At 34.8% G+C, this 23999-nt stretch overlaps 1 protein-coding gene across 2 annotated transcripts in view; it reads right to left on the bottom strand.

Annotated features, from left to right (window-relative positions):
- The window catches only part of LOC111052862 (serine protease filzig), a 314546-nt gene that overhangs the window by 40172 nt on the left and 250375 nt on the right, over positions 1–23999 (bottom strand). For both annotated transcript variants that reach the window (XM_039443327.1, XM_039443328.1), the window contains 4 exons: positions 16556–18877; positions 15333–15519; positions 13434–13699; positions 1404–1558 (listed from right to left, as the gene is read on the bottom strand). In XM_039443327.1, coding sequence (XP_039299261.1) covers positions 1404–1558; positions 13434–13699; positions 15333–15519; positions 16556–18877 — 2930 coding nt within the window. The remainder of the gene's footprint in view (positions 1–1403; positions 1559–13433; positions 13700–15332; positions 15520–16555; positions 18878–23999) is intronic.

The following is a 23999-nucleotide window of genomic DNA, read 5'->3' on the forward strand; positions in this document are numbered from 1 at the left end:
TTACAAAGAATTACATAATAGTAATATCCATGGATTTGAGATTTTGGTTGTTATAAAGCTGAGAAATTGTAAAATTGTGATGATAAATTGCTGATTGATAACTTGGACTCTCTGATCTTATAATAAATTACGAGCTTATTTTATCAAGAATGAAAAGGATTTGTGGATAATTTTCACTCAGAGAACCGTGAATACTCCCTTTAATACAGCACTTGATAATAATTTAATATAAGAGGAGTAAACTTCAACTTTGACCCAGTTAACGTGACTCTCACTCAACAAGATAAGTTACAGATTACTGAACCAATAAACATGATGTCAAAATTTTCATCTTTAATACGTAGTGATCAAAGCTATGAAAATCGCGTTCTTGCTAGTTGATAGTAGTGAAATATTAGAGAGCATGACTTTCAGAAATTTAGAATTGACATCATAGAAATTCGTTTGTATTAGGTTGAAAAGGTTTCTTGGATGAAACGGATGAGATATTTATCATTCGAGGTAGGTATTTTAAACAAAATCTGCGAATCATAAGGTTTGTTTGATATTACAGTACATTAATCTGATCCCTTGAGATCCAAAAGCTTTGAGGAAACAGTGTAGAATATTACATCCATTTGAGAATACTCTAAAGCTTTTTATATTGCAATTGAGATGATTTTTTGGTGAATATCCATATTGAATTGTATTGCTTTATATTGTTATAAGTAACTTTTCTCTAGTAATCCATATAGCTGTAGAACTCTTCAGCATAAATCTGAAGATCTCGATAGAGATTGGTGTAGCAACCGAAACAAATTTCTTGAAAATGTTTCAATAGATGATTTTCAATATTATCAGTAATGAATTCCTTTATGTCAATTTGGTAATTTGGTGGTGGCTCAAGAGTCATTGCTTGAATGATCAAGTAGATTTCAAGTAGTGGAATATAATGTCGATGAAGAACTATAATTGGTTAATTATCTGTTTTTGTTTAAATCAAAGATATTCTATGAGGTATTCATTTTTGCTGAATGCTGTTCACTTGAGATTTCACTTGTGTGTGGGCAATAAGCTGATTCGATCAATCAGCTCAAATGCGAATTTGAACCCATGACTTTCTGGACAGCATCTTATGTAAGGTTGGTAGCGCGTAATCCGACTATTGAAATTTGTCAAACTATTGTTCCAGTTTCTTGAAATTATCGTATCTCTTCTCCATGTGAATTGCTGATTGGGCGAGCATACAATTCACAATATTCATGAACAAGTGATATCACTTTCATTTGTCAATGCAGATTTCAGACTTGTTCAAATTGCTGTGATAACTCCTCAATTTCCAAAATGTATTCTGAAAAGATGAACTAGTTTTGCATGTATAAATTCATTTTGTAAAATAATTATTTAAATATAGTATTGTTTACCTCACAAGAGTCTCTCTGTCCATTTGCATACCCAGCGCAAAGGAAGCTGTTAAGGATACTCTTGGTATGACCGGCTGTCTGGAACATTTCTTGGCAAACTGCATTCTCCATAACAGGGACATGCACTTCTTGGAGTACGCTGGGAACTCCACCTCCTGGAAATATTCAAGAATAACAAAATTCATGAATAGGAGATTCTGCTAAGATACATGTCAATATGATAAATTATGAAGGGAAAATTGAAAAATTCAATGCTTTGGGCTATATGCAGTGGCAATGACTGTGGTGAACTCCAAGTTTTTTCCGGATTATCTCGTACTTTTTACTACACCATACTTTTTCAATTATTTGAGTTTAACGGTTTTAAATGAATTTTCCTACCCAAGATTTTGTTACCTAATTAATTTCTTATTTATTGAGCAATCCTCTTAAAATTTGAAGAATAAGATTATGCTGTACATTTTACCAGTACAAGTATTACCATAGTTCGTTTTACCTTCAAAACGCTCGTAATAAAAGAATTTTGTATGTGCAGTATTCTTAGAGAGTTTGATGTGAAGTATGGAATGGAATTAGTTATTTGTGCAAGTAGTGCGCAAAGTGACAGTTTGGTGCACCGAAAGAAACGTTTACGCACGAGCTGTAGGCGAGTGCGGAATAAAGGTTTCTTCAGTGCAGCAAACGGACTTTGTGCACATATTTCACATTGAATTTTTCCTACAGTTACTATTGAATATGAAAAGTGATTAATTATGGGTGAAATTCCCTGAAATCCATCAAATGTTTTTGTAATGAAAAACCTCTGCATTCTAGGCTTTATTGATCAGTAATGAATTCATAACAGATTCAAAATTAGAATAAATAGTTCAACATCTGATAACAGAAACATTAGAAGAAAAACACTAGTCATATGATGATTCAATATCATCACATTCTTCCCGTCTTTAGGAATTCAATGAATAGTCTTTCAAATAAGAAGGCATTTTGCGCTCTCTATAAGATCTTCGCAGGGTCTTCAGGTTCTTTTAGGATCAGGAGGCTCTTCTTCATCACTGAGGGGGAATCCTGTATTTGTTTCATCTTGATTTTCATGATAATTTTCTTGATTGTTCTCAGGCTCTGCGTGATCACTAAGGCTTGATCCTGCATTTGTATCATCTTGATTTTTATCGTTATCTTCTTGAATGCTCTCTTCTCCTCGAGGGGCAAGGTTTTTCAATGATACAGTTGTCTCTCTCCCATCACTAAGCCGTACCTTGGCATATTGTGGATTGAATTGAAGAATATCCACCTCCTCGACCAATGGATCGAATTTATTTCTTCGTATAGGTACTTCCATTAGGACTTTGTTTGGAGGGGCAAGCCAGGTTGGAAGTGCTATACCATTAGATGATTGTCTATAGTGTCGGAACATCCTATCATGTGGCGTCTCATTAGTAGCCGTGCAGAATAGGGATCGAATAGAATGTAGAGAATCTGGGAGCACAGATTCCCAATCAGATACATCCAAATTTCTATGCTTCAATGTAAGAGACACTGTGCGCCAAATTGTACCATTTTCTCGTTCGATTTGGCCATTTCCTTGTGTGTTATAAGGTGATGACATAGAAGTGGCTACTCCTCGATTATGAAGGAATTCCTGCAGCTCTCTGGATTTGAAAAAGGTTCCATTGTCAGTATGTACATAAGAAGGTAAACCAAATGTGGTAAACAAGTTCACAAGGCACTGAATTACAGTTGATGAATTCATATTCGGACAAGGGTATGCAAACGGAAACCTAGAGTACTCATCAATTATTGTCAACAAATGTTTGTTTTTAGTTTTTGATGGAAGAGGACCCTTGAAGTCCACACTGTGATAGGACAGCTGAAATTGAAAAATCAGATGTTTCAACCACAAAAGGTTCAAAGTCGTCAATTGTACTAACTACTGCCTTAGAAATCTCAGTTTCGAGTTGATTGAAGTCAGCTATAGCTTCAGAAGTCAAAGGAAAGGTCTTTGCTGTAAGAAGCCGTTTAGCTTTATCCGAATAATTGGATATCCATTTGGAATAGTGTGCAAACATTCCAATTGTTCGCTCAAGAGCCTTTCTATTATCTGGGGGTGGAAGATTGAGCAATGGTTTCAGACGTTCAGGGTCAGGAGAAATTGTCCCATTTTCAATTTTATAGCCAAGCAAGCTTATTAGAGTGAGTGAATATTTGCTTTTTCCTGTATTGATTGTAAAATTATATTTTTGTACTGCATCTAAGAATTTTTTGAGATTCAAATCATGTTCCTTCTGATTCTTACCACATATTGTCACATCATCCAGGTATGCATACGTTTTTTCAAGTTTTTCATTATTAATAACATTATCAATGACTCGCTGAAAAGTGGGTACACCATCTGTCAGACCAAAAGCAAGCCTTCGAAATTGATACAAACGGCCACATGCCTCAAATGCAGTGAAAGGTCGATCTTTTTCTCGTAGGGGTACCTGGTGGTAAGCGCTTTTCAAGTCAATAGTGGTGATTACAGAGTTTTTTGAGACCTTAGAAACAATATCTTCAAGACTAGGGAGGGGATATGCATCAAGATGTGTGTATCGGTTAATAGTTTGAGAATAGTCTATTACCATTCGCTTTTTGTGATTTTCGTTCTTCACTACAAATGCTTGAGCTCTCCAGGGAGACCTGCTTTCTTCAATAATTCCATCAGCTAGCAGTTTCTCAATTTCTTTCTCCATGAAACTAGTGTCTTCAAGAGAATGCTTTCGGGATTTAGTAATATTATAGGTTTAATGTCTTTAGTTAAAAACTCAAAAAGTGGTGGAGGTTCTATCTTTGCTGGAGCCAGATAATTGATAGTCAATGGGGGTTTAGTTCCTCCAAATGAAACTCTAAGTTCAGAGTGTTGATTAAGTAAGTCATATCCTACAATAAGATTAGCACACAAATCAGGCAATACACTGAATTTTGTTCTGGGGTAATGTTGACCTGAAAATTCTAAATGAGAGCTACACAATAAAAGGAAATGTTCTTTCTTAGTGATGTTGAAGCCATGGACACTGCACCAGTTGTAGGGTACATTTCAAGTCCACATTTTTAGCAAAACAGTGTGAAATAAATTTCTCAGAGCTTCCTGTATCTATCAAAGCAGAAGTAGGAATGTTGTTTACCTGAGCTTGTACTGTAGCATTTTCAAGAACAGTAGAGGCTGCAATAAGCGCCGAAGATGGAGAAGTTTTAGTAGATTTGCAGACATTTTTCCAATGACCTATTTTCTGGCATTTTTCGCATGAGTCATTTAGTGCAGGGCACTGCTGACGTGTTTTATGTCGCTGACGACCACAAAAATAACATTTTTGAAAACTTGAGCTTCCAGTTTTTACAGCTGACAAATTTGTTTCTTTACATGAATTTTCTGAATAATTACTTGAAGTGGCATTAAGAGTTATTTCAGAAGAGTAAGAAGCTGATTGATTTCTGGCAGATTCCAAGGCACGTGCTTTTTCAATAGCTTCATCAAGAGTTAGCTTGTCAAACTCCAAAAGTCTCAGTCTTATCTGATGAGAGCTGAGGCCCCGGATAAATGAATCACGAATGTATGCTTTCCTATGAGTTTCAGAATCAACTTCTGCAAACCCACAATTCTTACTCAGTTGTTGTAAAGCTTGGTTATATTGGTCGATTGTCTCATCTGAAGACTGTTTTCTAGTTGCCAATTTATGTCTAGCGAATATTTCATTTATTGGTTTCACATATGCAGATTTTAGTGTGTCAATAGCCGAAGTATATGAATTTTTGTCGGCAATTGTTTGATAAACAGAATGAGATAGAAAGTTGGTAAGCAACCGCAACTTACTTCCATCATCGATGTCTTCTTCGTCAAAAGATGCGATGAAATTCTCAAAAGTCTTCAGCCAGAAGTTCCATTCTTGTAGAGCTGTTGGAGAATTCGGATCACCATCAAACTTGTCTGGTTTCAAAAATTTGTCCATCGTAGCGCGAATTTTCAGTTTTCGTTTCCAGAAAAGATTTGAAGATTATACATTTGTTGTTGAATAGAAATTGTGAAATAGAGAATAGAAATTGATTGACTCGTATTTGATAAGATGAATTGATTTGATGATTTTAGATTACTGATCAATAAATTGTAATGAAAAACCTCTGCATTCTAGGCTTTATTGATCAGTAATGAATTCATAACAGATTCAAAATTAGAATAAATAGTTCAACATCTGATAACAGAAACATAAGAAGAAAAACACTAGTCATATGATGATTCAATATCATCAAAGTTTTTCTGTGTAATTTTGTTATTAATAATTTATTTTATTTATAAGACCTTAATTTAAAATAAAATAATGATAGTTGCGATTCCACAAACGTTTTATATAAAGTGAAATATTCTCCAGCAGTATGTTGGCTTGTGGCTTGTGTTCAAAGGCAGTTAATCGAAAGGATAGTGAACAGAAAAAGATTGTGTGTAATATTTGCATGTCTTTGTTCCACGTAAGTTGTGTGAATTTGACAAAGAATGACCTCCTATTTCTAAAAAATCATCCATGGACTTGTGAAACGTGCTTGAAAAAACGTCGCTTGAGCCGATCGAATTCGGAAGATACTCCGCTTGACTCATCTGTTACTGGGGAGGAAGACACTCTGATTACATTGAAATTGGTTAAATCTCTTCTCGCAAAACTAAGCATTGACATACAGGCTAGTATTCGCATTCTTGAGTTGGAACTAGGTAAATCACTTGAACTCTGTCATCAAAGAATCGGTAAACTAACTACTGAATTAACAACTCAAACAGACATTGTAAAAAATCAGGGTAAAGAGTTGGATCAATTGAAGTTGAAGAACGCGTGTCTGAAAATAGCGTTAGGTAACCTGGAGTGTCATGTGGATGATGTCGACCAATACAGACATCGAAACACACTGGAGATTTTTGGCGTACCAGAAATCAAAGGTGAAAGTGTTGAAAACCTGGTCTGCTCTCTGGGGAGCACACTATCGGTTCCAATCAGTGAGGATCGCATAGACGTGTGTCATTGGTCTAAGAAAACCGTGGATGGACAATCACTCATCGTAGTGAAATTCACGCATCGAGACGATTTGCACAGGATTCGGGATGCCACATGGCATTTTTACATGGATGACACATGGGATTGGCTTCTGACAATAGAATATTCCTGAACATGTCCCTCACACGAAGAAGGAGAGCTTTGCTGTTTAAAGCCAAGGTCTACAAACGTACACATCCTGACATCAAGTATGTATAGGCGGATCGAGCTGGCAGGATTAAGATGATGAAGGTGAGGGGTCAAATTAAAGTTATTCAAACTGAAACTGACATTGGCAAAGATTGGTTGCAAGATAACTCATCTCGGAGGAAACTTTATTTGATATTGTGTTCCTCTTGAATAAATGGTGTTTTCAGTTATTTTCTTATTTGAATATTGTCTCCTTATTGGACTAGGAATAATCCTGTAGTATAATTCATGATTTGTTGATTAGTTTGAGATATTCAACACATCAAGTTACAGCCTTTGAGGAGATGATGGATTAGTATTGGTGATTGTTAATTGATATAATGTGTTTTTTTCTGTTATTAGTTGTTGATATTGAAAATGAATTACTATTGATTATGGCTTAGTCAGTCACTTTGTCAATTATCAGTTGATGCTTGAGCCTGTATTTTATTTCTATCACCGGCTTCCTACTTTGGTATTTATAGGAAAAAAAACAATTTCTTTATGTATGATTTATATTCATATTAACATATACATCAACTGGTTCGTTAAGAGGATGATTTATTTGGAGGAGATAGATGCTTGTAGAGAATACAAATGATGCTAGTGAGTCTAGGGTTATTTTTAGGATACAGTTATATCAAAGGAATATTTTTTCTCTCTCTTATAGTTTGTCTTCCTTATTAACATTCATTTATTTCATTTTTATTTTGCTTTTAATTTATGTCAAGAATTGAAGATTTATATATGCTATTGGATGATTATAATTGTGAAACAAATGAGATAGAGGATTATCTGAGTTATTCACCTGAAGTGCCATCCACCTTGTGTAATCATAATGAATTATGTTGTGTATTGGATAACATGGTAACAGAATATGACTTTAATATATTCGTGAGCAATATTTGAAGTTTAAGAAAGAATCATAATGAATTATGTTGTGTATTGGATAACATGGTAACAGAATATGACTTTGTAATATTGACGGAGACCTGGATTACTGAAGAAATTCCTTTTTGTTATAACATTGAGTGTTACAAATCAATAAATGAACCTGCTTCTCCGAACAAATGTGATGGAGTTTGCATTTATGCCAAGGAGAATAGTTCATTTCAGGTTATAGATTGCAATATCGATGAACCAAATTGTATAGGAATTGATATGATGATTGATAATGTGACAATGTGTGTGATTGGGGTTTACAGATTACCAAATAGTAATGTGTACAAATTCTTAGTAAGTTCAGAAAAGTTTATAGAAAGTACTCCACCTGCAATTGATGTCTGTATAGCAGGAGATATCAACATAGATATTAGTAAAGATAATAGCTTAGTTCAGGATTATCTGAGTATTTTGAATGGTAACGGATTCGAATTTATGATGAATGGCTGTACTAGAGCTCAAAGCTGTAGATCAATATTTTCAAAAAAAGTTAAAAATAAATTTCAGCATAATATTGGAAATATACTGAGAACTACAATTATTACTGATCATTTCTCTGTAACTTTACATTTGGGATATGGGGAATTAGGGACAAAATCTGATAAGACAAAAGATAAAGAGATCAACATCACAAAAATAAATTATAAAATTTTAAATGATAATTGGACATGGCTGTACAATAGCAAATTTGTTGAAGAGTTGAAAAATGATGAACTTGTTGATGGCTTTGTGTCATAATTACTTTGTTTCATAGAACTATCATCCATAAAAAAACAAATCTCTCGCAAAAAGAAACCCCTGAAACCATGGATGGGACCTCATCTAATAAATTTCATTTTAAAAAGAGATAAGATGTACAAAAAATTACAGAAGGATCCATTCAATATACGATTGAGGGAAGAATATAAAGGATACAGAAATACATTGAACATGGCCATAGAAACAGCTAAAACCAACTACTACAAGACTAAAGTATCTGAATGTGAAGTTGATAGAAAGAAATTCTGGAAACTCATTAATCATGCAATAGATGTTGGAAAGGATAATAATGGTGAAATTGAAATTGATTCTGCTTGCCTAAATAGCTACTTCGCAACAGTAGGTAAAACAAATGCCCAACTGATAACACAGAATTCCAGTAGTATGAAACATTATGAGATGAACGAAAATCATAAAAATTTATTCACTCTTTTTTTCTAAAACCTGTTAACCCTTGTGATGTGGAAAGATTAATGAAACAGTTGAAGAGCAACTCTAGCCCTGGAGTAGATAACATCAGTAGTATAACTCTTAAAAATATAGCACACCTTATTTCTGAACCACTGTCTTTCATTTTTAATATGTGTTTCTGCACAGGAACTTTCCCAAAACGATTCAAAACCGCTAAAATTGAACCTATTTTCAAACAGGGTGATCCAGACGTAGCTAGTAATTACAGACCAATAAGCTTGCTAAGTAATCTTTCGAAAATTTCAGAATAATTAATAAGAATTTGCTTGGTAGACTATTTGAATGTAAATAATGTTCTGATCGAATTCCAGTTCGGATTCCAGGCAAAAAAATTACAGAGGATGCACTGATACAATTCACAAATTCCATCACAAAGAAAATTAATGGTGGTAAAAAAGTGATAGCAGTGTTTCTGGACTTGGCAAAGGCGTTTGATACGGTGCCACATCATAGTCTTCTGATTAAATTAGAAAAATATGGGATAAGAGGGCTGCCATTGGATTTATTTAGAAGTTATTTGAGTGAGCGATCCCAGATTTTAACACTCAAAAATCAGTCAAATGAAAGAGAATTGAGTGAGTTTGGTTTGCCTCAGGGTACAGTTTTGTCACCTATTCTTTTCCTGCTCTACGTCAATGAAATGTTGAATATTAAATTGAAAAATGGTCGAATTTTATCTTTTGCTGATGACACTGCAGTCATTTTTTCAGATGTCAACTGGGAAAAAGTTTTTGAAAATGCGGAAAATGATATGTTCCTAATAAAGAACTGGCTGGAACAGCATACACTTAGCTTGAACCTTAGTAAAACTAAATGTATAACTTTCTCAGCAAATGTTGTTGGTGAACCACTCATGCCTTTGGAATTGAAACTATATACTCAATGTGATCAATTTGCTTCAGGGAAACAAATCGCAACTGCTAGTTCTGACTACAACTGTCCTGTCTTTGAGAATAAGAATTTTATTAGATATTTTGGTGTTATTGTTGATGAGTGCCTAAGATGGGATCATCACATAAAGTTCATCATTAAAGAATTGAAATTCATAAATGATAAATCCTATAAAATTAATAAAATACTGGACAGAAAGCAAATAAAAGTTGTTTACTTTGCTTTAGTTGAATCAATACTAAGATATGGAATCAAAGTACAGGGAGATACATATGATTCTCACTTAAATAGTCTATTTATAACACAAAAAGGTGTAATTAAAACCATACTCCGCAAACCCAAAGACTATCCTACACAGCAGGTATTCATAGACTTTGATGTCATGACTCTGAGGTATATAAAAATGCTGATAAAATACATAAAAAACTATAGACAGCACTTTGAGCAATCTGACAGGCCATCTTATTCATTAATATTTAATATTTTTATAAACTATATTATTTCAAATAATAAGAATATAAGTAAATTTATTTATTATTAATTCATCATTAAGTAATTCAAACAATTTTAATTTATAATTTTTATAATAATTTATTTTAAATATTTAGTTTGTCAAACTAATGTATCATTGTTATTGAAGTTGAAAATTCTCAGCAAAAGTTCTCATTTTTATAATTATACAGAAATCAGAAAAGAATACAGGTAGAAGAAATTTGCATTCAAAATACACAGTCAACAACATTGTTGATAGCTGATTGGGATGGCTGCAAAATGGCTGAACCGACAAGTGCGCGACCTAGAGGGAAGAATTGTACCTAACTTCGTTTCATCCAGATAAAAACAGGATTCAGATATTTAGACTCACGATTAACTAAAATTACCGAAAAATACTATAAGAAAACTAGAAAATATTTATAAAATAACATAGACAACAAAAAATATTTCACTGTAGTATATTCTAATGTTATTTTATTAATTTCATTTACATGGATTTCGAATTATTTATTTCAGTAATTATTTAACCTGAAAATTCGAATTTTATAATGTGTGTTTGCTACATTTCTCATTGCTTGGAGTTGAAATAATTATTACTGTCAATAGAAAAGAAACATTATTTATTATTAAATGATGAGAAGTTATTATTTAATTATGATTTAGATAAACATTATTATTGTTTTGGATTTCTAGATTGGGATTTTATCATAAATATGTAGCCATACAGCCATTGATGATTCTTATCTAACCACAGACATTGTTACCAACTTAATTTTGATTTTCCTGCACTGGTGCTCCATATAACCTATTAACTATTTTGCGTTGTCATGCTGCAAATCTGGAGTACGCAAAGTAATACTTTGTGCACTAGAGCGGAAAAGTGATTCTTTGCAGCCTGCAATCAGTGCAGAAATGGTCACTTTTCAAGGTATCTGTAGGAAAAGTAGATTTTTGGAGTTCATTGGCAATGTAGATTTCCATGTTCATGGACACTGTAAATAAGTTGAATGTTCTAGGTAGAAGAAACTAAAAAAAAACCGGCAAAGAACATTCAAATAGAGACCACTGGGAATGTTCACGAGTGATTAAGGTTTTGTACATTCAATTGATAAGTCAGTTACTTACATGCTTCGCACGATTTCTCTGTAATTGCTTTACCATCATAAGAAACGTGAGTGGGATTCGGACCATAGTAACAATATAGGCTCCACCCACTACCCTAGAAGTAATTCCTACCCCCTTGCTGAGATATTGTACACTCTTATAGAGTACAAACATGAATATAATGAGGTGATTTATTCGTTATAAATTCATCAGAGAGATTCAGTAGTAGTTGGTACAGTAGTAGAGTACAGATTTGCTGAATTGGAAGTTCACAATGCAGGAATCAAATATACAGTCGGAGATTAATATAACGTATCTTAAGATACAAGGGAAATGGAAATTGTCAGGGAGTATTCAATAAAGTATCCAATCAATAAAGGAGTAACGTTCCAATAAGTTTTATTAACTAGTATGATCAAGAGTATTTAAATACATGAGTACATAATAATGACGGACTCGTCCTATCTTTGTACTTCTGAAAAATCTAACTGAGTTTCAAATGGCATAATTCAAAACAAAACAATCAAAAGTCTTTTGAGTGATATAGTAGATGATCGTGCAGTTTCCATATAGAATATAGAAGCTTTGTAGATATTCCCCAGTTGCATTGTTGAAATATGAATAATACTGATTTCAAATCTATACTTATAGAATTCTTTTCTTACTGACTGACTCACTCACTCACTCACTGAACACGATTTCTGGAAAACTACTGGATCGATCGCAACAAAACTTGGAATATAGCTTCCTTATAAGTACTCACTAAGAATACTTTTGGCAATATTTTAATTTTAAGGATGGTTTTAAGGGTTTGAAGTTCCTCGTTTAGCATGCATATTCTTCTTTTTCCAATCTCTTAATTATAATGTCCATACCATATGTTGAAAGACCCATGATCTAGAGGGAGTACCTTTTCGAAACAGTTGCTACGGTTGATATTGGCAACTAAATTAATTACAGTCTCATTTTGTCAGGTTGGCAGTAAGTTGAGTGTGGTTTCAAAACAAGATTTCAGTTCTGTCACTTTATTAGGTTAGAACTAAGTAGAACGTCGAAGAACGTATTCAAAATATATTTTTATTTAGAATTATTTGATTGGGCACTGCTTCAATCAGAGCTATTTCCGGGAGTATAGATAATTTATTAAATATCAATGTATCATAAAACAAAATTTTATGACAGGAGTTGCTTTTATCAATTCTATTCTATCAATATCCGACAGATTTCGAAAACTGCTTCAACAATTTCGATGAAATTTGTATAGTTCAGTATGATAGGTGGTATAAAAACGTAGCTATAAAAATAATATCTATACTGCTGTACTTATAAAAATTCGAACTCACTCACTTACACAGTACACACCCACTCACTAACTCACTGATAATGACTTCCGGATAAGTACTATAGAAATGTATCGAAATACTACTTGAAATAGACCTATTGCTAGCTTTAGTTCAGCTCTTGTAGCATGTACATTCCCCTTCCTATATTTCCATCAAATAAACTGCTTGAGATAGGAATATCATATTTATTATGTTTTTATCACATTTTCATCTAATAAGAGCACCTATTCGGATACCAAAATCCATAATTCTATGACGGTTACAAGACTATTAATTTATTAATCCTGTTCTATTCAACAATCAATTTTTGTTTGTACGATGGATCTCAAAACCGGTTATGACGATTTTGATTGAATTCGTTAAATACCTCGCAAAAACTAACTATTTCCCTTAGCAAAGCACGGGTACCACGCTAGTACTAATATCAAATTTAATATTGTATTAAATTCTGTTGTATTTTATTTCCTACCATATTACGTATGTGCATCCGTATTGCTTTGTATAGTGGTAGATATTTGTTATTTCTTTAAAAATTACCTTGTCAATTAGGTATATTACCTATTTATATACCGCTGAAAGATGCTTTTGTATTTTTTTCTGAAATATACAAATTAGAACCTGAATCTAAATCTGATTTAATCGATTCTTGACCTAGCATATAGTTTGAATATTATTTCAAGATATCATCTGTTGTAATGCACTTTGCACTTCTGTAATGAAGATAATGGATAACACGTTCTGATTATGTGTTCTTGTTTAATGAGTTATTTTATTTTGAAACTCACCATACTTGAGTCGGCCCCACCCCGTGACAGTAGCCATCCTGCCAGTGAAATCATCATCATCCTGTGGCATACAGATAGGAACGATGTGCGAGTCAAACTGCACAGGAGTTTCCAATTCCAATAATGCAATGTCGTTCTCAAAAGTGGCCGGATCATATTGCCGATGGACAATAACTCTGCGAACGTTTCTGCTTACTGAACGCTTCGACTCAAACTCTCCACTGATATCATATTCACCAAAAACAGCTACTAGGGATGCTAGGAACCTATACGAAAAACACAAAGAGAATATTCATATTCCACAAATTCCACTGATTTTGTAAAAACTGATGATAGCAAGCGTTATAAATTATCGTATTCGCTAAGAATAGATGCGGGTAATGGCTAGTAGCTAACAAGTTTAGTTGCTGTAAAGAAAATTTTATATGAAAACAGGAGAATATTACAAAAATGTACTTGGAATGGCTTATATCGAAGAGTCCTATTAGTCCAGGCGCTGGCTTACATTGAGCATACATGAGAGAGGCAGAGAATTTGACTTCGGATCATTGTTAGGGGGTCTTTAGTGTATATGAAACTCGATGTCGTCACGTCACAGGGTGGTCGACAGATTGGGGGGAGGGGGGTAAGTTGTAAAAAACGCGCGCTTATAAAATCGCCTGTTCTGCAGTTACTATTCATAGTACAGCTTCGATTTTTTTCTCAATATTATGTACTTATAACTGGCTTTCAATGTGGTCCCCTACATTTTTGTGATAAACCGCATAGTTTTTCCACAAAAAAATAAAACATCTCGAAAAATGTATTTTTTTATTATGGACTTTTTGTTATTTCTTGAATATTCAAGTCGTTAGCCGACTTAGAGGAAAAGGTTCCCAATAAACGTTGTAGGCCGTTTCTTCCTGAATTCAATTATATATATAGTTTGGGGGTTACGATCATAGATGCGGCGGTGGGAGGGGGATAAGTAGCACTGTTACGCTGCGGCGCTGTCCTCCCCCATGATTAATGCGCGTAGTGGCCTGTCTATCGCTTCGCTCCTACTGATCTATGCATTCAAATTATGTATTTCAGGAACGCTATCTTATGTATTTTCGATCACTGAACACGATTTTTCAACTCTCAAACCTCAATAATTGATAATTCTCATCATAATATACAAATTAAGGTCAAAATTACAAACTTCATCTCATTCTGTAAGGAAACTAAGAAATGACTGTTTGAAATAAACGAAACTTGGGTTTCAAGAAATATATTTAGATAGAAAATGATAATATTTATATGTGTAGATATCATTAAAGTGCCTTACCAGTTCCATAAGAACTACCTTAGCTTTGACCAATGATTCAAGTTACAGGAGGAAAAATTTCTTGAACTTGTCTCAAGGATTACGATTCCTCATTTAAATCACTTATAAACTTGAACAAAATGACTTGCTTAATTGATACAGAGCTCCTAGCCCACATTAAGAGATGCTGAGTCGCATATTGAGAATAAATTCTAAAATATCAATTTTTTTGAATGTATGAAAATATTTGTTTGTTTGTATTCATTGGCTTTGAATGTATCAACCATTCATATAATTGTCCAATATTTGGGACCAGTCATCTGAGGCTGTAACATGATAGTGGAAATCAGGTTTCAATGAAATATGAATAGAAACAAAAAATCAATTCTAGTTCAATCAATCGTATGATCCTAGTTCTTGGTTGATAACCAAGCCGCCTGAGAATGTACATGTCTCATGAATAAAAGTTCCATATCCAATGGGACTTGTCCTTGCTTCAAGCCTCATACATGAATATGTTTTACTCGGGTGTTCATTTGGAGCTCTTCGGCTAGCAATGAAGATAATATGAATTCAATTTTAATTAAATCAGTATAAATTTGAGTTCTTACCCGGGTTGACAATGTGCGGCAGTAATAACATATTTGTTAGTGATAAGTACACCTCCGCACTTATTTTTAGTGAAAAGACCGAGCCAAGTCGCTTCTCGGACTAACACTTGCCAGGGCCATTCCCCGAAAGTCGCTCCTTTCCCTCCAACAATTCTTCCATTTTTCATGAGCGGCCTCACTCCACATTCTGAGTAGAAAAATTACACGAAATTACACAAATATTCCATAATCTGAGGGAAAATTTATAATATACTGGAATAAACCAGATTGAAGATTGTAATTTTAGCTGTCTCAGTTTACTATTGGTCCCTACTCACCCAACTAACTGCCTAATTTTTAATTCATGCGCTCTCTAGAATATGGAGGCACAGGAATCTGAAGTTGAGGAAATCATCCTAAAAAAGTAGTACGATGCTTATTCTTTCTTCCATTGATTCAATTATACAAAATGTTTTAGCTTATTATGTTTGAAATGCAAGCTTGCGAGTAAATATCAAGTTTGGAACAATTGGAGCTGAGAAAGTTTCAATACAATCTCATGATGGAGATAAAGATCACCACAAGATTCTTTTGAATAATAAGAGATGAACTTACAAAATCATTAGAAATTATCAATGAAAGAATAATCACTCGTTTCTTATCCCATGCAATAAATATATAAAATGACACATGAATGTCCGCAAATTTAATATACATACAAAAACTCATTTGTTCATACTCAATATTCTTTTTCCCGTTACAATCAGGAATATCTGTAATGAGAATATTTATCAAATAGGGTACATCTCACACTGAAAATATGTCCAAGGGATGAATAAAATGTAATTATTATTTCTTATGAACGAAGATAACAATAATAATCACTGTTTGAAGTGTTGGATGAGCTTCAAAGCTTCAATTTAAATCACAAACTGGAACAATTTTAAAAGATTTGAACATATTGGATATTCAATAATAACTATGAATTCAATTTATAACTGTAGATGAATTGCAATCACTTCATTTATCTGTTAGTTGTTAGTTCTCATCAATAATTAGATTGGTACTTTTAGAGATTTTCATGATTGCTGATGATCATCTTTAAGCCATTAGTTGGCTCACTTAATCTTTACATTGAGGGAAGTTTGAATTGAAATTGAGAGCTGGGAGATGTATTATATTTATAATAATTTTTTTCTTGAAGCAGTTTTGGTTCTAAAGGGGAAACGTTGCATGTACCTTACCTCTTCTGTAATCCAGCTCGGTGGAAGTTTTGATGGGCTCATTGGTAGTGGTCTGGGTTGAGGCAGCATAAGAGGATGAGGAGAGAGTCGAAGAAGATGAGTACTGATCAACGGCAATGTGATCAACAAGAATCGTGGTACTGGAGACAGGCGGCCTTTTGTTGTACGGTTTGTTAATGGTAGTTGTGGTGGAAGTGGATCCTGGTTGGAAGAGAAGGACAGTGGTTGAGGGAGGCTTTGGTTTTGGTCTGGGGGTTGATAATGTTGACGATGTTGGGGGAGGTCTAGTGATGACTGCAACAGTGGTAGGTCTCGATGAGGGCCTAGTGGGGGTAGGTCTTGCCGAAGTTGGACGTTGGCTAGATGTTGGACGGGACCCTAGCAGAGTTGCTGGTGTAGGTCTCTGGTTGGGAAGCTTTGTAGGCCTTTTAGTGGGTGTTGATTGTGCCAGGGGTCTAATTGTTGAAGTTGACACTGGTCTTTTGATTGGCTCTTGACTAACTGTTATGTTGGGTCTTGCTTGACCATCTAGTAGAACATTTTCCAAATCTACAAAATTACCTTCCAGTGATTGCACTATTTTCTCTACAAACCCATGCACTTTATCGTCCAGATTTTCATCCACAGTGAAATGTGGTGTTGAATCATCTTGATCATCAACAGTGGTTTGCAATATTTCATCCTGTTGAACAGCAGTAAGGTTGACATTGGGGTCACGCACAGGTGGGAAAGCGACTAGTAGCTCAGTTGAGCCTGTAATTGGTTGCTGAGTGCTTGATGCATCCGGTCTCTGGAACAAGGGCTTTTGGTTAACTGGTAACTGAGGTTTTGCTGTTATGTATGTTCCAGCTTCTGACACAGGTGGTCGGGGTCGTGTTGGTTTGGGTTTTGGTTTGGCTGTTGTATAAATATCATCAGTTGGTTTCTGACCATTTGTTGATGTTGTTATCACAACATCTGGTCGGGGCAAGATAATCTGTGTGTAAAGTGGCTTGTGAGGGTCAGGTGTACTCTGTGGTTTAACTGTAATAAGAGTACCAGTTACTTGTGGTTTGATACTAACAATTGTGGTAGTTGTGCTTTCTGTGACAGGGGGCCTCTTTGTTGTGACTGGGTTAAGTGGGCCAAGGACAATGACTGTGGGTGCAGGCTCTTGCTGCTGCTGCTGCTGCTGCTGCTGCCCTGCAGCTGGAGGTTTCGAAGTGATTTTCACCTGAGGTGTCACTTGAAACGACGGACCTACTATTTTCTGTGTTGTTGTACTAGAACCAAGCCTCTCTGGTTTTTTCTTATCATAGTAAAAGTAATTGGTTGTTGTTGATGTTGCATAAAGAGGCTTTGTAGGAGATTTATTGAATATTGAGCTTGAACTTGTGGGACTGTAGAAATGAGTGGTGGATGAAGTTGTTGTTGTCGAGTAAGGCGATTTCACACTTGGTACAGTTGTTAAGTTGACTTTGGAAGAGGGAGAGTAGTATGTAGCTGTTGATGTCTTCTCAGGTCTACCGTTCACAGATACCCAAGTTGACAGCCCTGCTGATTGATGAGAAGTGATTGATGGGGGCTTCACAGGTACTGTATCATTCAGTATATTGAGAATATGATTAATGGATGCTGCATTCGTAGCATCCTCAACATCTTGACTGTTTACTGAGAATGTCGGTATTCTAATCATGTTCTCTTCATCATCATTTATTGGCTTTTTGAAAGGACTGCTTGAAGATTCATAGTGAACTTCATTGGTACTTTGTGAAAAATTATCACTTGTGAATTTGGTGGCAGATACCCAAACAGTTGACTTTTGTGGGTTTCTTGTAGTCCAACGTGTGTCTGGTAGTATTTCCCCGGTACCAGAAACATAGCTGAATGTGCTGAACTCAGGTCTAGGGCTAGTGGCTCGTGTTAGTGGCTTGGTGAATGCCTCGAACTCTTCAGGACTGTTGGAGTCATGTACCGCTGAGCCATTCTTGTGTAGGAGAACTGTTTCGGCGGTTGGTTTGTAGGTCATGGGTCTGACCGAATATGTGATGCTTTCAACAGTCTGTGATGATATTGATGGAGATGATATCATGGTGGTGGAGTGTGGCGATGTGATGTCATGTTGTGTTATGGCGACTCCTGGAGGAAGGCGACAGCAGGCACCAAAAAGGAAACCATCCATACATGATCCAATGACAGTGCCCTCACGTTGGGCACACTCATAGTTGAACATGCACACGCCTTCACCTTGGCTCTTCGTCTTCGCCTTGCCTCCCACCTCGGACGTTGATGTTGTGTCCTTGCATGGCTTTGGCACAATTCTGTATCCTCCAAACTTCCTCTCTGAAACAAATAGTTACAATGTACTCTCTCACGAAAATATCTGATTAAAGAATCAATTGGTTCGAGAATGTTGTCAGTTCCACTTCTGATTCCACTCAGGGATCTGTAACGTGGGATGTTGTAAATTGAGCAACTCAAATAAAACGATATAATATGTTGTCAATCACACTAAATTGAAATTAACAACATCTTTCAATCATACCAATTACAGGTAGATTTCACAAATCATTACTTGTTCTGAAAATTTTACAACTAAAATGGTCTCCTTCACACGAAACACAATGTAATAAGAATCAACGTGTATGTACTCACACTCTCTCTCTTTCTCTCTCTCCCTCTCCCAGAAAATACCACCATGGAGAGTAAAAATATCAAATGACTAATACGAGTAGGCGTTTATTGACTAAAATTGTACTGCGACTCAAAAGCATTTCAGTCCGGAACTCAATGGACCTCCATCATGATCAAAATGATGAATTCATTCAAATAAATTTGATTGAACTCTTCAAACACACATGACATATCATGAATAGCCTATAATCCATAAACAAATTTCTTTTCACAGTCTCCGAACCGATCTCGAAAAAAATGGGATGGAATATCGAAAGTAACTAAGCTCACATCATATTTTCATCAGTTCTCTGTTCTATAATATGAATTGAAATATCAGTCAAGTGTAGTTTTAGTCCATGCCTGCAGTTACAGTCACAGTGATCCATCACTGATTCCTTGGTCATTTGACACAAGCACTCAAGTCCACTTTTTAAAGAAATGAGATAATTTCACTTTCGGATGTAGAATTTCGAGATCTACACTTTGATAAAACCACTTTAGTCCTACTTCTGTTATCAACACCACTACAACATTCTAGGTCACGTATTGCAGATGAATTTTGGGAATCTATGCTTGGATATAAAGACTTAACTGTATTTAATTTGAAAATGTAAATAGCTTGCTGTTTGGATGGTGTAAAGTATCATTTGGTAAAATGACTTAAGTCCACTTATGCCATCGTTTTTCATGGGCCAAATAACTTAAGTCATAATTTAATCAGTAGCTTCCTATTTTTTCATTACTTTGGAATAATAGAATCATGAATAAGTGTATTTTGAACCTATTTTGTAAGTTTCATTACGATAGGATCAAAAATATTCTTGAATATATGTTTGATCATACAAGAAAACTTTGGACTCTAATTTCTCAAAACTGCAGTTTTGGACTTGAGTGCTTATGACATATAAACAGGATATTATTAGTTCCGCTTGAATGCATAATCTGGTGTTCTGTGATCATCAACTACGTATTATTTTGTATTATAAATAAAAATATAAATCTCATCACCCTTTTAAATTATTTCGTCACAACATGTTTTGGAATTAATGCGAATTTCAAGTGATATTATTAAAAGTAAAGTTATTTTTATTTATATTAAAAGTAGCCATAAAGAAAAAAGACAAAAATTGGCGTATTCCATATTAACTTGAAGATCTCCTTATGTATTAGAGATTTTATCTGTAACAGATTCTCCTTGCATGCTTGCATATTTGAAAAAATATAAATATATGCTAATGTTGAATATTAAACTACTTTAGCATGTAGACGAATAACTTCCAAACAGTGGCAGCTACGATGGGAAGTTGTTGGAGGTGTGTAGATAATGATGTAAGGAAGACATCGAAATTAATCTCGTTTAAATTTTTTCATTATTAATAGGTTTACTTGCCATATCAAGCCTTGTGACGGCTATGGCGAAGTTTTCTTCAAAAGGGTTGGAGGATCGAGCACGCTCCACTCTACTGGAAGACATGGAGCTGGAAGGCAGCTCTTTTATATTCTATACTCACTGATATTAACCTAGTCTATATAATAAGAGAGAGTAGGGTTGTGTTTGTTCGTGTGTTCGTTTGTTCGTTTTTTCGCATCAAAACATGTCAACTTGTGGAATGCATACCGCAAAAACGGGAATGATTCAGGTCTCCAAATTTTGCACATAGGTTTTAAAAATAACAATCTCGTGCATCTCGAAGCCCAGATTTCAATTTTCGTTCTAGATTTTTTACAATAATTTTAATGTTCAAATATATTTTATAGGACATATGGTTTCATATGGCAAATCCACCAAATCATATGATAGAAATAGAAAAAAAAACAGATGTTATTGTTTTCTACTTGATTCCACTCAACCTCACTAATATTCTTTTGATAATTGATAAATATATTTAGTTATATTATTATTATTATATTATTATTATTATTATTATTTTTTTTTTTATTATTTTTTTTTTTTAATTTTATGACCACATAGGATCACTGTAGTCTCTGATTAGTCCTCTTTCTTCGTTTATTCGCTTCAATTCTCTTCCTTTCTTCCCAGTACCTTTTCATTCTGTCAGACCTTTCTTTTCTCAATTCATCTGAACAAACCTGCTGCCTTCTCCTAATTGTTTTTATAGATAAGATCCTCTTTCTGTCAGTGATGATTTCCCTATAGATTTTTGTGCGATTTTTGACATCGTCAATAGTTAAATTTAGTTCCGATATGTCTTTTTTTATTTCCACAAGCCAAGGAATTGTGGCTCTGTCTGTTTTCGCACTAATGAATTTTTCAATAAGTCTTCTTAACAATCGATTCGCTGGGGTTCTGAGAATATGTCCAAAGAAAGAAATTCTCTTTTTGCGCATTGCGTCAGTTATTGGTTCAATTTCTCTATAAATCTGTTCTCTTGGAAGGAATCTGAACTGGTTGTCAACTACATGTTTTTTGTTTATGCAGGTTATAAGAATCCGTATTTCAACTCTTCTTATAGTTTCTTTAATTCCATTTCCATCAATATTGAAAAGTGTTTCACTGCAATACATTGCTTGTGATCCTAGAACTGCCTTGTAGTGTTTCAGTTTTGTATGAATGGAAAGACTTTTTCTCTTATAAGTGTCCCTAGTTACATGCTGTCCCTTGGAAAGCTTTGAAATTCTGGCCTTCCATGAGGCCTTCTCACTAAGATTATATGTGATCGTCTCTCCTAGATATCTAAAACTGTCCACAATATCAATAAGACTTTCGTTAATATTAATTTCATTTATACACAAAGGATCAGTTATCATGAATTTCGTTTTTTCGTAAGAAATCTTCAGTCCGACTTTTCCTGCTATTTCTTCCTAAGATGTTATTTGTTGCCGTGCTTCTGCTACTTCATTTGCAAGGAAAACCAAATCATTTGCAAAACCCAAGCAGTTAAGTTTGATGTTGTCTTTATGATAGCCAATTTGTATGGTTTCAGGATTAATTTCTCTCCATTCCCTATTGATGAACTCTAGAGCACAGTTAAAGAGTATTGGAGAGAGCCCATCGCCCTGTCTCAAGCCGGTTTTTATCTCAAATGCCTCAGACAGTTCTCCTCTGAACTTTATTTTTCATTTTTTATCTGTTGAAGATAATTCAATCATTTTGATCAACTTCGGGTTGAGACCCAAATGCCTTAAAAATTCTCAGTAAAGATGGCCTATGGATGCTGTCATACGCTTTTTTGAAATCAATAAAAGAGAGTACTAGTTGCCTCGTTTCCTGTAATATTGCATGAATTATTTTAGCGTTAATATTCACCCCCTGGTATTCTCCCAATTCTCCCAATTCTAGATCTAGCTGATCTTTAATTTTGTTGTAAATTATTCGCGACAGTATCTTATATGTGCAATCTAGAAGCGAAATTCCCCTGTAGTTATCAGGATTGCTTCTGTCGCCTTTTTTGTGCAGTGGGTGAATAATCGCAGTTGTCCAGTGTTCTTCCAATCTTTCAGTTTCCAAAATTTTGATTAAATGGAGATGCAATTCGTTTATTGTCTGAGCTGAGGCATTCTTCCAAATCTCTGCAGTCAATGTGTCTTCACCACTGGCTTTGTAATTCTTCAGTTCTCTGATGAGTTCTTCCCGTGTGGGTGGATCTATTTGCGATTGCATTGTTTTTATTGGAGTATTTGTATCAATTTCAAGAGTCGAGATTGGATCATCGCAGTCCAGAAGAGATCTGAAGGTAGTAGCAAGGATCTCTACATTTTCCCTGTCACTGTGTGCAAGTTTTCCCTCAGAATTTTTTAGTAAAAGGGTATTTGGTTCGAATTTAGAGATCGACTGTTTGAAATTTAGGAAATAATCCCGGCTGTTGGCGTTTTGAATATTTTCTTCTATTTTATCCATTCTATCTATTTCAAACTGTCTTTTCGTTCTTCGGAAAATCTTTGTGACTTGTTTGCGAATATCCATGAAATTTTTGTATGATTCATCTGTTTTCTTGCTTTGGTGCTCAAGCCAAGACTTGTGACGATTTTCATATGCTTTGTCACATTCTTCGTTCCACCAAAGATGTTTCTACCGTGGATTTGGTGGTGCTGCAGAAGTAGCAGCCTGAATCAAGTTTTTTGTAAGCTCTTTCAGATTATCGGATTTCAAATTATTGGTCATTTCTACATATGTAGAGTTACCTATTAATTTGGATGGATCATACTTTCTTGCTATTCTTTGTTTGTTCCTGATTGTTTCTTTTGGAGTAAACTTAATTTTGATTTTGACTATGTAATGATCGGACCCTGTGTCTAAACCTTGTAAAACCTTTACATTTTGTATTTCTTTATGTTTTAATTTTTCTGCACAAACATGGTCAAGTTGCCACTCGCCCTGTTTCCAATTTGAATGTTTCCATGTTTTAAGTTTTGCTGTTTTTCGCATGAAATATGTGGATTTGAAGATGAATTCATGGTTTCTGCAAATTTCTACAAGTCTTTCGCCATTCTTATTAGTTTTCTTTTGTGCTGGCCATTTTCCAATTATATCTCTCAATTTCTTTTTTCAACCTAACTGAGCATTAAAATCACCAAGTAGAATTTTTGTGTGATTTTTAGGAATGCCGTCAATAGTTTGGTCGAGTTCGCACCAGTAATCTTCGGTTTCTTGTCTGGAGGCTAATTTTGAATTTTTATCGTTGGTTGGGGCGTGTGCGTTGATTAGTGTGTAAAGCTTGTTTGAAGCTCTAATTGTCAAAAGCGCCAATCTAGAGTTTACTGCCCTGAAATCTACGATAGCATCTGAAATCTTTAGATCAATTTTGAACCCTGTTCCAAACTGTGGCAT

The sequence above is a fragment of the Nilaparvata lugens genome, chromosome X (assembly GCF_014356525.2).
Source record: "Nilaparvata lugens isolate BPH chromosome X, ASM1435652v1, whole genome shotgun sequence".
Lineage (NCBI taxonomy): Eukaryota > Metazoa > Arthropoda > Insecta > Hemiptera > Delphacidae > Nilaparvata > Nilaparvata lugens.